The following is a 17,558-nucleotide window of genomic DNA, read 5'->3' as shown; positions in this document are numbered from 1 at the left end:
AAGGCGCAGGGTTTCAGACTGGATAAAAAAGAAAGACCCATCTATTTGCTGTCTACAAGAGACTCATTTTAGACCTAAGGACACCTACAGCCTGAAAATAAAAGGTTGGAGAACCATGTACCATTCAAATGGTCCTCAAAAGAAAGCAGGGGTAGCCATCCTCATATCAGATTAATTAAGTTTATCCCAAAGACTGTAGTAAGAGATGAAGAGGGACACTATATCATACTTAAAGGATCTATCCAACAAGAGGACCTAACAATCATGAATATTTATGCCCCTCATGCGGGAGCTGCCAAGTATATCAATCAGTTAATAACCAAAGTAAAGACATACTTAGATAATAATACACTTATACTGGGAGACTTCAACACGGTGCTTTCTGCAAATGACAGATCTTCTAAGCACACATCTCCAAAGAAACAAGGGCTTTAGGTGATACACTGGACCAGATGGATTTCACAGATATTTACAGAACTTTACATCGAAACGCACTGAATACACATTCTTCTCAAGTGCGCATGGAACTTTCTCCAGAATAGACCACATACTGGGTCACAGATCAGGCCTTGACGGATACCAAAAGATTGGGATTGTCCCCTGCGTATTTTCAGACCATAATGCTTTGAAACTTGAACTCAATCACAAGAAGAAATTTGGAAGAAATTCAAACACGTGGAGGTTAAAGACCATCCTGCTAAAAGATGAAAGGGTCAACCAGGAAATTAGACAAGACTTAAAAAGATTCATGGAGACTAATGAGAATGAAGATACAACCGTTCAAAATCTTTGGGATACAGCAAAAGCAGTCCTGAGAGGGGAAATACATCGCAATACACGCATCCCTAAAAAAACTGGAAAAAAGCCTTGGTGTCCATCGAAAGATGAATGGATAAAGAAGATGTGATTTATGTATACAATGGAATATTACTCAGCCATTAGAAATGACAAATACCCACCATTTGCTTCCACGTGGATGGAACTGGAGGGTATTATGCTGAGTGAAATAAGTCAATCGGAGAAGGACAAACATTATATGGTCTCATTCATTTGAGGAATAAAAAAAAATAGTGAAAGGGAATAAAGGGGAAAGGAAAAAAAAAAAGAGTGGGAAATATCAGAAAGGGAGACAGAACATGAGAGACTCCTAACTCTGGGAAACGAACTAGGGGTGGTGGAAGGGGAGGTGGGGGTGGTGGGGGTGACTGGGTGAAGGGCACTGAGGGGGGCACTTGATGGGATGAGCACTGGGTGTTATTCTATATGTTGGCAAATTGTACACCAATAAAATATAAATTTATAAAAAATAAATCGAAAAAAATAAAATTATGTCATATGTTACACAAGTTACCTATCAATAAAAACTACATTTTGCCTGGTTCAAAAAAAAAAAAAAAAACTGGAAAAAACTCAAATACACAAGCTAGCCTTGCACCTAAAGGAACTGGAGAAAGAACAACAATTAAAACCTACACCCAGCAGATGAAGAGAGTTAATAAAGGTTTGAGCAGAACTCAATGAAATAGAGACCGGAAGAACTGTAGAACAGATCAACAAAACCAGGAGTTGGTTCTTTGAAAGAATTAATAAGATAGATTAAACCATTAGCCAGCTTTATTAAAAACAAAAGAGAAAAGACTCCAATTAATAAAATCATGAATGAAAAAGGAGAGATCACAACCAATACCAAGGAAATACAAATGATTTTAAAAACATTATGAGCAGCTATATGCCAATAAATTAGGCAATCTAGAAGAAATGGATGCATTTCTGGAAAACCACAAACTACCAAAACTGGAACAGGAAGAAATAGAAAACCTGAACAGGCCAATAACCAGGGAGGAAATTGAAGCAGTCATCAAAAATCTCCCAAAACACAAAAGTCCAGGGCTAGATGGCTTCCCACGGGAATTCTATCAGACGTTTAAAGAAGAAACAATACCTATTCTACTAACACCGTTCAGAAAGATAGAAAGGGATGAAATACTTCCAAACTCGTTTTATGAGGCCAGCATCACCTTAATTCCAAAACCAGACAAAGGCCCCACCCAAAAGGAGAATTATAGACCAATATCCGTGATGAACACAGATGCAAAAATTCTCAACAAGATAGTAGCTAATAGGATCCAACAGTACATGAAGAAGATTATTCACCATGACCAAGTGGGATTTATTCCCGGGATGCAAGGCTGGTTCAACACTCATAAAGCAATCAACATGATAGATCATATCAACAAGAGAATAAAACAAGAACCATATGACTCTCTCAGCAGATGCAGAGAAAGCATTTGACAAAATACAGCATCCATTCCTGATCAAAACTCTTCAGAGCGTAGGGATAGAGGGAACATTCCCCAGCATCTTAAAAGCCACCTACAGAAAGCCCACAGCAAATATCATTCTCAATGGGGAAACACCGGGAGCCTTTCCCCTAAGATCAGGAACACCACAGGGATGTCCACTCTCACCACTGCTATTCAACATAGTACTAGAAGTCCTAGCCTCAGCAATCAGGCAACAAAAAGAAATAAAAGGCATTCAAATTGGCAAAGAAGAAGCCAAACTCTCCCTCTTTGCAGGTGACATGATACTGTAGATAGAAAACTCAAAAGACTCCACCCCAAGATTGCTAGAACTCATACAGCAATTTGGCAGTGTGGCAGGATACAAAATCAATGCCCAGAAATCAGTGGCATTTCTATACACTGACAAAGAGGCTGAAGAAAGAGAAATTAAGGAGTCAATGCCATTTACAATTGCACCCAAAAGCATAAGACACCTAGGAATAAAGAACTTTTGAAACTCAACAGCAAAGAAACAAACAATCCAATCATGAAATGGGCAAAAGACTTGAACAGAAATCTCACAGAGGAAGACATAGACATGGCCAACAGGCACATGAGAAAATGCTCCGCATCACTGACCATCAGAGAAATACAAATCAAAACCACAATGAGATACCACCTCACACCAGTGAGAATGGGGAAAATTAACAAGACAGGAACCAAGAAATGTTGGAGAGGATGTGGAGAAAGGGGAGCCCTCTTGCACCGTTGGTGGGAATGTGAACTGGTGCAGCCACTCTGGAAAACTGTGAAGGTTCCTCAAAGAGTTAAAAATAGAGCTACCCTATGACCCAGCAATTGCACTGCTGGGGATTTACCCCAAAGATACAGATGCAGTGAAATGCCAGGATACCTTCACCCTGATGTTTAAAGCAGCAACATCCACAATAGCCACACTGTGGGAGGAGCCTCGGTGTCCATCGAAAGATGAATGGATAAAGAAGATGTGGTATATGTACACAATGGAGTATTCCTCAGCCATTAGAAATGACAAATACCCACCATTTGCTTCGACGTGGATAGAACTGGAGGGTATTATACGGAGTGAAGTAAGTCAATCTGAGAAGGACAAACATGTGGTCTCATTCATTCGGGGAATATAAAAAATAGTGAAAGGGAATAAAGGGGAAAGGAGAGAACATGAGTGGGAAATATCAGAGAGGGTGACAGAACATGAGAGACACCTAACTCTGAGAAACAAACAAGGGGTAGTGGAAAGGGAGGCGGGCGGGGGGTTGGGGTGACTGGGTGATGGGCACTGAGGGGGGCACTTGACGGGATGAGCACTGGGTGTTATGCTATATGTTGGCAAATTGAACTCCGATAAGAAATATACCAAAAAAAGAAAAAAGAAAAGAAAAAAGAAAAAAGCTAAATCAGGCAGCTTACATATCCAGCAGGCAGCAGGGAAAGGATATTTACATTTTATCTATGCCCTGGAATGATGTTATATCTACCTGTTTCTTGTCTCATTTCAAGTAGAGGTGATCTTGTAACACTTATGAGATACCCAGCTCAGACATCCCTCGTGCAATGTATTCTCAAATCTCCCCTTCTCTGAACACCCACGGGTTGCTCATCTCTCACCATAATATGTGTAAATGTCTATTTCAGGGTCAATGTCCCTAAGACTCCTGGGAGCAACTTGAGAGCAGGAATTATGTGTCCTTCACTGTTGCAATGCCAACGTCCCACACCAATCCTCACAGCTATTATGGCTCCAAACTGCATAAGAATGGAACCATAGCATCGAGTCGCTTTCCAAGCCCCAGTACAATTCATGAAAAGTTTTTTTTAAGATTCATTTATTTATTCATCACACACACACACACACACACACACACACACACACAGGCAGAGACACAGGCAGAGGGAAAAGCAGGCTCCCCACAGGGAGCCAGATGTGGGACTGATCCCGGATCCTGGGATCTCACCCCGAGCCAAAGGCAGATGCTCAAATGCTGAGCCACCCAGGCATCCCAATGAAAAGTTTTTACTTCAACCCTTCCTCTAAATCCACAGAGATTGGGACAGCCCCCTAAGGTCCATCTCTTGGATTTAAGCAGCACCTCTCTTGGCAGCTCCGGGAACACAGTGGTGCTGAAATGAAGAGAGGCAGGTGAACCCACTGCTCAGGACAAAGACAGCTTCTTCCAAACATCTGTGACATCCTTGAATTGACTGTCAAACTATCCCAGTCACTGGCATCTTCAGTCGTGTCCAGGAGCAGAAGCTGAATATTTTTGGCCCCCAGAGTCTCCTTTAGAAAAGCAAAGCAGGACCTGCATCACTTTCGCTGAGAGGTAAGAAAACAAGATCATTTGATTTGGGAAGGGTAGAAAGAGAAGACCAAAACGTTCTTTCTCCTACAAGTCACCTGTGGGATGCCAGACACTACCTGGGTGCCATGGAGACTACATGGGATTTAATCCCCATGGCAGGCTGAGAGCATGAGGGCTCATCTCCCTACTGTAGGTGAAGACATGAGGGTCAGAAAACCAGAGCCCTGGTCTGGGTCAGGGGCAGAGCCTGGGCTAGAACCAGTTTCTGTTTGATTACAAAGCCCTTCTTCTCTTAACCTGAATGACAGTATATTTTAAATTGAAGCTTATAAAATAAATGTACTAGATCAATACTAGCATTAAAATTCCCACGTCATAGGGGCAGGTGGCTGGCTCAGTCAGTCCAGGGTGAACTCCTGGTTTCAGAGATATGAGTTCAAGCCCCATGATGGGTGCAGAGATGCCTTGAAAAAAAGAATCTCTTTAAAAAAACCCATGGCACAGAACATGAGAGAAGATATCAAAGGGAATCCCATAGAATAAAAGTAAGTGTTTTTTGTTAGATTTCTGTTTTATTTGTGTATGTGCTCTGTGTGTGTGTGTGTGTGTGCGTGTGTGTGTTCTATTGTGTTGGGTAATAGTGTGAATGTATTTCTTACTTGGGGCAATGGTAAAAATGCTTAAGAGCTACTGCACTCTATATTCCTGCATCTAGATTGTCTGTACATAGAAAGCAGGCAAAAAATGAAAGCCACCTTACCAAATATCCCCTTCATTCTTGATGGAAATATTGATACCATCTTCCTTAATAATTAACTCAAGTTTTTAGAGATAAAGAATCTTGCTCATGGGGACACTTGGGTGGCTCAGCGGTTGAGTGTCTGCCTTCCGCTCAGTGATCCTGTGGTCTGGGATCGAGTCCTGCATTGGGCTCCTTGTGAGGAGCCTGCTTCTGTCTCTGCCTATGTGTCCGCCTCTCTCATGAATAAATAAATAAAATCGCTAAAAGAAAAAGAATCGGGCAGCCCGGGTGGCTCAGCGGTTTAGCGCCGCCTTCAGCCCAGGGCCTGATCCTGGAGACCCGGGATCGAGTCCCGCGTCGGGCTCCTTGCATGGAGCCTGCTTCTCCCTCTGCCTGTGTGTGTGTGTGTGTGTGTGTGTGTGTGTGTGATGAATAAATAAATAAAATCTTTTAAAAGTTAAAAAAAAACAAGAATCTTGCTCATGGTTACAGAGCGAGCAAGTTGCTGGTCATAACCGTCTCTGCAGGGGTGAAAAACAAGTCAACTATAACGACATCTCAAGCTCTTGGTGCAATTGAGGTGTGAGAATTGTTTGTGCAATGGGCTTGAGATGTCTGAATCATCCCCAGAGAGTCCTGTACCTTTTCAGGTACACTTCTGAGTTCTTCAGCAGATTAAAGAAGGACATTCTGGAGCACCTAACGTTATCATAGAGGCAAGATCACCTCAAGAAGCCTTCATGAAGAAGTGAAGACAAGAAGAGGGGCAGCTAGAAGGGAGAGGAGGTGAAATGCAGGACCAGGGGTAGATGAGAGCAGAGACAGAAAGAAGTCCATCTGAAAAGAGGATGTGCATGGCAAGAGGTTGTGGCAGCAATTCATTTTTAGAACCAAGGACAGGACCCTGCCAGCCCTATTAGCAGCTGAGCCCTCGTTCAGGACCAAGAACAGCCCAACAGGCCAGTTGGCTTTGTTCAGAGCTAAGAACATCACTCCATCAGAAGTTGGCATGGAAAGAGTGTCAAGCACCAACTTCGAGCCTCCTTGTGCTCATCTGAAAAAAGAGGTTTATGCCAAAATACCAAGTGGAATTTTCCACCAAAAGCGTATCTGCCTTCCTGTGCAAAACTGTGTCCCCATAATTATAAAATAACATCAACAGTGACAACAGATAATTTATTGCGTTCATATTATTCAACAGTTTTTCTTCTGTTACTCTAAGGGAAGTATCTTAGTGATCTCATCTATCTTTGCCTAAACCAACAGTTTTGGAAGGAATTCTCCTTTTTCCTTAATTCGGACATGTTAAGAATTAAGCATTTTCAGGGGGGAAATTTTTACTAAAATTGAGGGAGAAGCCATTTAAAGAATTGGAGTAAGAATATGATATTTAGGTTCAAAGGAAGATTAGTACTCACACTTGATGTGCGATGTTGGTCCTGTTTTAAAGTGGGGGGAGAGTGCATTTGTACATTAAGTGCAAGAATATGCCATCAATATTTCTGAAAGGACCCTCAAGAAACTGGTGACTGTTGTTTCCTCAGAGAACGAAATGGAAGCACAAAATTTTATTTTTTTATTAAAATTTTACTTAAAAAATTCACATACATAAAATTGACTTTTTGGTGTGCATTTATATTAATTTTTAACACATGTAGAAGCTATTTCTATAAATGGCTTTTATAAATACTGAGCAGATGCAAAAAAAAAAGCAACCCAGAAATATGTATAAAAATAATGATGCATTTGTCTTTCTCTGACAGACTTATTTCACATACCATTATGCCCTCTAGCTCCATCCATGTCATTGCAAATGGCAAGATTTCATTCTTTTTATGGCTGCATAATATTATATTGTGCTGGATAATATTTTATACCACATCTCCCTTATCCCATTCATCTGTTGATGGACACTGGGCTGCTTCCATAAATCACTGCATTGGACACCTGAAAGTAATATAACACTGTATGTTAACTATACTGGAATGAACATAAAAGATAAAATAACAAAGTAAGATAAAGATGCAATGAGTCTCTTATATTCATTAGCTATTTTAAAAACTTGATTATCTTTGAAGTCCCTGTATACTCTTCTTATACCACTCTTCACTGGTAAGAAGTATCCTTGAATTTGGGGCTCATTATTATCCTATTTTGCCACATAACTTTGTATCCCTAAACAATGTATTTCTTCAAACTTTTTGCACAGTGTGACTTTTAGATAAATGGAATTATAACTGCACACATACGTAACTTTTCTCTTTTGTTCAATATAACGTTTCTGAGGTTGATTTATTCAGAACGTTAGATGTGGTCCTGATTCATTCATTTATTTGAAGAATAGTATTCCACTATATAAAGAGATCACAATTTATTTATCAGTTCTACGACTGGACACTTGGGATGTTTGCAGGGTTTTTTTTTTTTTTTCCTTTTTTTGCTAGTAAAACAGTGCCGCTTTGAACAGTACTTAATCTGGATATATACTTACACATAGAATTTCTGGGGCATAGTGACATCTTAAAACTTAGTACATAATGCCAAATTGTTTTCTGAAGTCAGCATACAATTCAGACTCCCAGCAACTGTGTATAAAAGTTCTTATTATTAGACTTAATATTTTCAGACATTTATACTTGCCAATTCCATGCGTGTGAAATGGTATCTAATTTTGGTTTTAATTTCCATCTCCTTGGTTCCCAATATCTCCCAAAATAGCAAATTTCCTATGTTTCAAGTGATGTATTATTCTTTGGTGAGGTATACTTTCAGGCCTCCTCTGCAATTTTCTATGGAAAAAATTATTTTTCATATTAATTGGACAATTTCTTTGTATAGCCTACATAGGCTGCCCTTGTCACTCACATGTTTTGCAGGAATATTTTTCATTTGTGACTTTTAAATTTTTTTGTGGTGATCAGATTTCCTTTTGATGATTATAGTTTTTATATTTTATTTTTTAAAGTTTTTAAAAGTTTATTTATTTATTGAAGTAATCTCTATACCCATAATGGGGCTCAAAAGAAAGGAATCCAACCTAGGTATGACCACTTAAAGTCAACAAAAGAAAAGAAAGTACAATCATAGCTCTTACTTCCATTCTACAGGCAAGATAACAGGCTTGTAAAGGCTGTCTTGCCAAAGATCACAGATTTGCTAACTACCGGTGGAAGCTTCTTGTTTCCAGGTTTGTGACTTTCTGGCTCACTGGTCCTCCTGACAGTAGTCAATCTATAGCACTTACGGTGGCTCTCAGGGCCCTGATGCTCTTCCTCTTTTTTTTTTTTTTTTTTTTCTCTTCCTCTTTTACCGTTTTACTCCTGCCTGGATCATGGTCTCCACTAACATTTCTTTCTTCACTCAGATGGAGAGGTCCCTGGAGTTGGGCAACATGACCAGAGTCCAGGAGTTTGTCTTGCTGGGTTTGTCCACCAGGCCTGGCATAAGGAATGTCCTGTTTGCTGTCTTCCTGACCCTCTACCTGCTGACCCTCCTGGAAAACACCCTCATCATCTACCTCATCTGCAGTCACAGCGAGCTCCACAAGCCCATGTACTTCTTCTTGGGTAACCTGAGCTGCCTAGAGATGTGCTATGTGTCAGTGACCATGCCCAGCCTGCTCCTGGGGCTTTGGACTGGACCCTGCCATGTACCCTTCACAGCCTGCATGACCCAGCTCTTCTTCTTCATCTCTCTCATCTGCATGGAGTGCACTCTCCTGGCCTCCATGGCTTATGATCGCTATGTGGCCATCTGCCACCCACTCCACTACCCACTGCTTATGAGGCCCCAGGTCTGCCTGGGCTTGGCTTTGTCCTCATGGCTTGGGGGGCTGCTGGTCTCAGTGGTAAAGACATCTTGCATTGCCAGCCTGTCCTACTGTGGCCCCAATGTCCTCAACCACTTCTTCTGTGACGTCTCCCCTCTGCTTAACCTGTCTTGCACCCACGTGGCTCTGACAGAGCTGGTGGACTTCATCTCTGCCATCATCATTCTCTGGGGTTCTCTCCTTGTGGCTATAGCGTCCTATGTAGCCATCGGGAGGGCTGTGCTCTGCATGTCATCAGCTGTTGCCCGTCGCAAAGCTCTCTCCACCTGTGCCTCACACCTGGTGGTGGTCGGCATCTTCTATGCAGCCACTCTCTTCATCTACGCCCGTCCCAGCCGCATAGAAGCCATGGACCTCAACAAGGTGCTGTCAGTCATCTATACAGTGGTCACGCCCATGTGCAACCCCATCATCTACTGCCTGCGTAACAGGGAGGTCCAGGCAGCATTCCACAGAACCCTACACTGGTCCCGAAGCTGACCACTTTAGTACAGCATTGAGGGTACCTCAAGATATTAACAGTTTTCAATTTTACTGAGATATAAATCACATGCCGTACACTTTGCCCTTTAAAATTTGCAATTCAGGGATCCCTGGGTGGCGCAGCGGTTTAGCGCCTGCCTATGGCCCAGGTCGCAATCCTGGAGACTCGGGATTGAATCCCACGTCGGGCTCCTGGTGCATGGAGCCTGCTTCTCCCTCTGCCTGTGTCTCTGCCTCTCTCTCTCTCTCTCTCTCTCTCTCTCTCTCTGTGACTATCATAAATAAAAATAAAAATTAAAAAAATTAAAATTTGCAATTCAGTTGATTTTCGTATATTCACAAAGCTGTGCATCCATTACCACCATCTTCTTCCAGAATGTTTTCATCACTACCAAGAAAACTCCATGCACATTAGAAGTCACTCCCCAAACCCGTCCTGCCAGCCCTAAAAAACTGTAAATCTTCTTTGTCTCTATAGATTTGCCTGTTGTGGGCATTTTGTATAAATGAAATCATGTAATATGTGGCCTTTTGTATGACTTATTTCACTTAGTGTAGTATTTTTGAGGTTTATATATGATGTAGCATATATTAGTACTTCATTCATTTTTATAGCCAAATAATATTTCATTTGTAGATATATAATTTATTATTTACCCATTAATCAATTGATGGATATCTAGGTTGTTTTCATCTTTTGATTATTAAGAATAATGTTGCTGTAAACATTTGTGTACAACTTTTTGTGTGAACATATGTTTTTATTTTTCTTGAGTGTTTGGGGGTGGGGGACTGCTGAGTCATATGGTAACTCTTTGTTTAACTTTATTCATACGTGTATGCCAGGGCAGGGATAGCAATTGTAAAGGCAATTTATATGTGAGATAAGGCAAATGATGAATGAATCTAAAAACATCCTTGGTATTCAACAAAAATTCTGATTGCAATAAACTATAACATCACTATATCCAGTCAGGAAAAATTTACATGATTTGTTACACCTAGAGCTGAGGTAGTCTTGGGGAGGTAGGTATTCTCTGTCACATATTGCTGGTGGTGACATAAATTGTTAGAACCTTCTTGAAGAGAAACCTGGTATTATCTATTAAAATTTTAATTGTGCCTGCACTTTGACTCAGCATTTCCACTTTTATAAATACCTCATAGGTAAATCAAAGGTTTATAACAATAAATAAATAAGGGGGCACTGAGTGGCTCAGTGATTGAGTGTCTGTCTTTGGCTCAGGGCATGATCCCAGGATCCTGGGATGGAGTCCCACATCAAGCTTACCACAGGGAGGCTGCTTCTCTCTCTGCCTATGTCTCTGCCTCTCTGTTAGCCTTTCATGAATAAATAAATAAAATCTTTACAAAGTACATGAATAATGATTTTTAAAAGATTTTTATTTATTTATTTATTCACAAGAGACACAGAGAGAGAGAGAGAGGCAGAGACATAGGCAGAGGGAGAAGCAGGCTCCATGCAGGGATCCTGATGTGGGACTCCATCCCAGGACTCCAGGATCATGCCCTGAACCAAAGGCAGATGCTCAACACCTGAGCCACCCAGGCATCCCAATAAGGATGTTTATTGTATTCTTGTTTTATGTGACCCAACTGGAAAGAATGTGAATAGTCATCAATAAGATAAAGACTGAATATGTCATAGTGACTGCATATTATGAAATCTTATGAAACAATTTTTTTAAACAGAATTAATTATATCTCTTTACATTGACATGGAGCCCTGACATATTTGTATATAAAGGGTAAAATTTTGGAGTAAACTTTTAAATAAATCTTTACATTTTAAAAAAAAATTTTTTTTATTTATTTATGATAGTCACAGAGAGAGAGAGAGAGAGAGAGGCAGAGACACAGGCAGAGGAAGAAGCAAGCTCCATGCACCGGAAGCCGACGTGGAATTCGATCCCGGGCCTCCAGGATCGCGCCCTGGGCCAAAGGCAGGCGCTAAACCGCTGTGCCACCCAGGGATCCCTACATTTTTTTAAGTTTTTTTTTTTTTTATTAGTAGGCTCTACTACACCCAACGTGGGGCTTGAACTCAAAACCAATCAATCAAGAGTTGCACGCTCTGCTGATGAGCCAGCCAGGTGCCCCAATAAATATTTAAATTTTTAAAATTTAAAAACAAAAATTCTGGAAGAGTAAAAACATTTTTTTTGCAAACTTCAAGATTAATAAAAGTTATTAACTGAAATTGGTACAATGCTTCTGGAGGGCAATTTGGCAATATGTGTAAAAAAACCCTGAATGTATGTGGGCTTTGGCAGCATACCAGTTACAATCTTTTGCCAAGAAAATAAGTTAGGATGTTTTCAGCAATAAATTTTGTGCTTTTATTTTTCATTTTATTTTATTTTTAAGTAGGCTTCATGCCTAGCGTGGAGCCTGTGAGACTCACGACCCTGAGATCAAGACCTGAGCTGAGATCAAGAGTCAGATCAGACGCTCAACTGACTGAGCCACCAAAGCACCCCTTCTGTTTGTAATTGATAAATATTGGGATAAAATTATATTTGACAAGGCAGGAGTAGTCAAAATAAACTCCAGCACAGCCACACAATGGAATCCTAAGGTGTCGTGAAAAATAACTCCTATAAGTCCATTTATTGCCATGAGAGATGTCAATTGTACATTGTGATGTGGAAAATGTGTTATAAAATGACATGTACAGCATAACTACATGTTAATGTTCAAATGCAGCATAGTGCAGTGTGTATATATATGTATATAGGAAAGAATTGAAAATCACTTTTATAAAATGTTTCTGGTAATTGCCATTATATGGAAGATCTTGGGAGGTCTTTGCTTTCATTTTCATTTTGTTGTATTTTGTCTTTTTTGTTGTTGTAAGTGTGCATTGCCTTTGTAATAAATATGTATTTTTCAGTTAAAAAAATCACTTTAATCTGTCTTTTGTGTCCTTGAGACAGAACTGAACCTTCTTAACTAGGAATTCACGATTCCGTTCTGTTCTGATTTTGGCCACACTACACCCAACATTACGGAGATATGTCAGGTCCATTACATCTGGTGTCTTTGCAAAAGCTGGTCTGTCTGAATGCTGGTATGTTCCCTGTCATCTCTGCACATGCAGACACCTTCAAGGTCTGGCTTCTGGGTCCCTTTGTTATGGAGCTTTCCCTAATTGCCCTGATACGAAGGCTTAACACAGCACCCCTCTTTCCATTTCTTCTGTGGCTTCCATTTCACACAAGTGAGACTATACAGACCGAAGCAGTAGAGCTGCAGAAGCATGGACTCCATCACTCTTAGGCAGTGATGCCACTGCTCAGGACAACACCTGGTACATGTTAGCTGCTCAGTGAATTTGGTTGAATAAACAAGTGAACAATCCATTGAAGAAAGGTAAAGTCTTAACGATCTCCATATTTCCAAAGATTCATGACTCATTATAAGACCTGCTGCCTATAGAGAATTTGCTGAATTCCAGACCCTATGCAAAGCACTTTATATGGATTTTTTGCACTTTTTTGCTTTAAAATTCCATTGCTTATTCAAAGAACCTTCCTAGAAAGGTTAATGAGGATTTTATTTATTTATTTTTTAGTTTCCTGTTGGCTATTTATTTTATTTTATTTTTTATTGGTGTTCAATTTCCCAACATGTAGCATAACACCCAGTGCTCACCCCATCAAGTGCCCCCCTCAGTGCCTGTCCATCGAAAGATGAATGGATAAAGAAGATGAATGGATAAATATTTGTCACATTTTAAGCCTTACAGCCACCCTGTGAGGGAGATGCATGTAACAACGAGTGTTGTCCTTCCTTCTTCCTTTATTAATAGATCCACCAGATTTCAGCTGGAAACATAGCCACCCAGAAAAAAAATGTTTGTCAGCTCTTCTCTTTCCCCTGCATAGGGCCATATGACACTCAGAAAACAATATTTGGAACTCTTCTCTTGTCCCTACATAGGGTCATATGAGTATGTGCTGGACAGACGTCAATGGCAAAGTTTCAGGTTATGCTTTTTAGGGGAAAGACACTTTCCTGTACATCCTTTGCTACCCTTCCATCTCTTATGGTTGGAATAAAGACATGATGGCTAGAACTGGAGCAGCTATCTTGGACTCTGATCTGGAAGCTTCATGTTGAGAATGATGGAACAAGATAGGGGCTTGGGTCCTTTGACACTTTGGATTGTCTTGTCAACCCCAAATCAATGATGCTACATTGGTGGGAAATTATTTCCATCCTGTTTAAGCAACTATTTTTGGCTGAACCCATAACCTAATCATTATGATGCTATATGTAGCTATTGCTACACTACTGCTATGTAACAAGTAATCAAAAATTGTTTTCAGTGACTTCAATAGCACAAATTTCCCCCCTGCCTGGTGGATCTATGGCTGAGTGGTGGTGTTCTGCTTCTGGCTGCAGATCAGGTTTAGGTCTGTTCCCCTTGTTTCTTATCCCAGAACCAGGATATGCTCTTATCAAGCCAAATAGCAAGAGGGCAGTAGAAAAAGTTAGTGCTTCTTTTTCTTTTTAATATATTTTTCAAAAAAATTATTTATTTATCTTAGAGAGTGAGCATGAGAGAGAGCATGAGAGCAGGGGGAGGGGCAGAGCAAGAGGGAGAGGGAGAATCCACAAACAGACCCCTTGCCAAATTCAGAGCCCCATGCAGGGCTGGATCCCAGGACCCTGAGATCATGACCCGAGCAGAAACCAAGAGTCAGCCACTTAACTGACTGAACTACCCAGGTGCTCCTAGTTAGTGCTTCTTTTGGCATCAGCTCAGAACTCTCAATCTGATCCATATTCCACTAGCCGCAGTGAATTATATGGTCAATCAAAAGTCAGTGGGCACAGCAAAGTGTATTTTATCCAAATTAAAGTCATAAGGACAGTGAGTAGAGGAATTGTGAGCAAATAATACAATATACCTGAAATAATTCTTTTTATTTTATATAAGTAAACTAGGGTCAAGAGATTTTCAAAACCATTTTATTGAGGTATAATTGATATATGAAAAGCTGTACCCATTTAATGTACACAACTTTAATCTAGGATCTTGAAGAGAAATCTCCATTCCCCTGTTCATTGCAGCATTATTCGCAGTAGCCAAATATAGAAACAACTAAATGTCCATTAACAGATGAACTATAAAGAAAATGTGACATATATATTTCACAAATATATGTCAGACAAAACAAGACAAGACAAATGTCAGACAGATACAGAAAGACACCAAATGGTATCCTTTTAGGGAGCAGAGATCTGGTGCCCATCTCTAGCTAAGGAGGCTCAAATGAGCATCCAGGAGCACAACATACCTAAGTCAGATGGCCGCAAAAGAAGTTGTGGTATTAGAGCTGCTGCCTGTGTGACCTTGAGCAACTTACCATACTTCTCTGAATGTCAACTTCCTCATCTCTAATTTGGAATAGTCATCTACCTAACCCTACACTGACTGATTTATCATCTGACGTAAAATTTACAGGGTGGTTTGCACATAGCTAAAGGGAGGGAGGGAGATGTATCAACTGATGGACATATTTTTCCAAACTATTTGAACTAAATCGCTCATTTCTCCGATCATATGACTTGATGCACTACTGTCATTTAGCAATGCCTGTGTGAAACTGGCATATAGAGAATTTCTATGGCCATCGTAAAGGTTCATAAAGGCATAGTACTCATAACAGATTCATCCATTTATCTATGGATAAATATAGGTAATTTTTAGTTTATGATTATTGCAAGAAATATTACAATAAACTCTTTGGTTAGCTACTTTTTGTCCACGTCTCCAAATAGTTTTGTATTTTGCTAGGAAGGCTGGTTACTGCTATAACAATAATAACCCTGAAATCTTAGTGACTTCGTTTAGTAAATGTTTGTCAATTGCTCCTGTTCTGTGTCCACTGAAGGTTGGCAGGTAAGGATCTGCTAACCATGGTCCAGACCTCAAGTGGGAGAAGCAGCCACTACTTTGAACCTTGCCAGTCACCATGCAAGACAGAAGAGATGAGGGGGTCCCACACCAGGAATTCAATGCTTTGGCCTGTAAGTGACATAATTGCTTGTAGGCCAGAACCATTCATAGGACTTCACCCACCCATGTAACTCTACTCACCCACAAAGAGCCCAGAAAATGCAATCCTACATGTGCCTAGCAGGTAGGGGTCTGGAATCATTGATGAAGAATATAAATGATTATCTCAACATCTATAACACAAAGATAAAATGGCAGTTGCTGTATCAAAGTAATATGTAAACTTTGATTAATATCAGCAGATGGTTTTACAAAAACACTGCCTCAACCCGCATTCCCACAGCATCTGAGAGTGCCTCTTCCCACCTCACTCCTTGCCACATCAACACTGGGTATTCTCAAATAATTTCTTTTTTAAAAAAAATTTGCTCTGTGAGAGGCACCTGGGGGCTCAGTGGTTGAGCATCTGCCTTTGACTCAGGTTGTGATCCCAGGGTCCTGCGATTGAGTCCCGCATCAGGCTCCCCACAGGGAGCCTGCTCTCTCTCTGTCTATGTCTCTGCCTCTCTCTGTCTCTTATGAGTAACTAAATAAAATCTTTTAAAAAATAAAAAATAAATAAAATTTGCTATGTGGAAGTGCATCCTATTACTTTGGTTTTCATGTCTCTAGTAGTGGTGAAGGCTGAGCATCATTCCATAGGTTTATTGACCATTCCTATTACTTAAAAAAATAAACTCTTAGATTACTTGTCCTTGTGAAAATAGTCCTGAGTGGGTATCTTTGTAGCTCAGCTTTTGCTCATTTCTTTCATTTTTAGCTTCAAGTTAAATTCTCAAAGTAGAATTGCTGGATGTAAAGGCATTCAGATTCTCAAGACTTTTTGTATTAACAAACTTCCCTCCTAAAATGCACCAGTCTATAATGTAACAAAAAACACCTGAACATGCTCATTACCCTTGAGTTATTGTCAACATGAATTTTATTTTATTAATTAAAATAAAAATTAAAAGTATGCACAATATATAAATGAATCAAATCAACACATCGTACACCTTAAATTTACACAATGTTATATGCCAATTATATCTCATTAAAGCTGGAAAAAATTTAAAAAATAAATTTAAAATGTGCTAGTGTGATAAGTAAATCATCCCATAGAAGGTCATTCTTTGAATTTGCTTTCTCCTATAATACATTTATTTATTCATTTATGAAGGTCAAATAACCTTATTGCTAAATATTCAAACATATAAAATGGAAAATATGAGTTTCCTGTGGTCTCACACCTAAAAACTGTTCAATATATATCCTTTCTGATTCATTTCTAGGTGTGAACAAACATGAATAATTATTGCAATTAGCATCTTTATCATTACTGTTTCACAAAACGTTGACATATTCATGTACTGTTTCTTTCATCTTTAACTCAACAACAGACCACATCCCCACAACAGTATCTAGTAGATACCAGTGGTCTAGTTTAATCTCTTCAATGGATGGATATTATTTCATAGTATGGATACAATACAATATATTTAAATAATATGTTTTCAATGGGCATTTGAGTTATTTCCAATAATTACCAATAAAATAACGTTTATTCCAAATTTCACAATTTTGCAATAAACATTCTTGTTTGATAGTATTCTTCAAAATATTTTTCAGGAGGCACGGAGTAAATTGCTATCTTCAGATTCAACTTATATATCTTGGGTTACTAGAGAGGTTGCACATTTTTTTGGTAGGCCATCAGCCATATATTTTCCCTTCATTAACCTGCCTGTCCATGATCATTTTTCTTTGCTTTTGTCTTAGAGTATTCCTATTTCTCTCATTTATTTTAAGAATGTCTTTATACATTATGTTGCTAATATTTTCCTCCTAG

At 39.6% G+C, this 17,558-nt stretch overlaps 1 protein-coding gene across 1 annotated transcript; it reads left to right on the top strand.

The window, feature by feature from the left end:
• The first annotated feature begins 8,733 nt into the window (after nt 1–8,733).
• On the top strand, nt 8,734–9,746 carry LOC144323308 (olfactory receptor 6Z7). The gene has a single exon (XM_077913633.1). The coding sequence runs from the start codon at nt 8,734–8,736 to the stop codon at nt 9,676–9,678; it is 945 nt and encodes a 314-aa protein (XP_077769759.1). The 3' UTR covers nt 9,679–9,746.
• The last annotated feature ends 7,812 nt before the right edge of the window (nt 9,747–17,558 follow it).

The sequence above is a fragment of the Canis aureus genome, chromosome 1 (assembly GCF_053574225.1).
Source record: "Canis aureus isolate CA01 chromosome 1, VMU_Caureus_v.1.0, whole genome shotgun sequence".
Classification (NCBI taxonomy): Eukaryota; Metazoa; Chordata; class Mammalia; order Carnivora; family Canidae; genus Canis; species Canis aureus.
Note: the sequence above shows the minus strand (reverse complement) of the source record. Positions and strands in the feature narration are given on the sequence as shown.

Coding starts and splice junctions, on each gene's coding strand:
- LOC144323308 (XM_077913633.1), top strand. CDS start 8,734: ATGGAGAGGTCCCTGGAGTTGGGCAACATGACCAGAGTCCAGGAGTTT.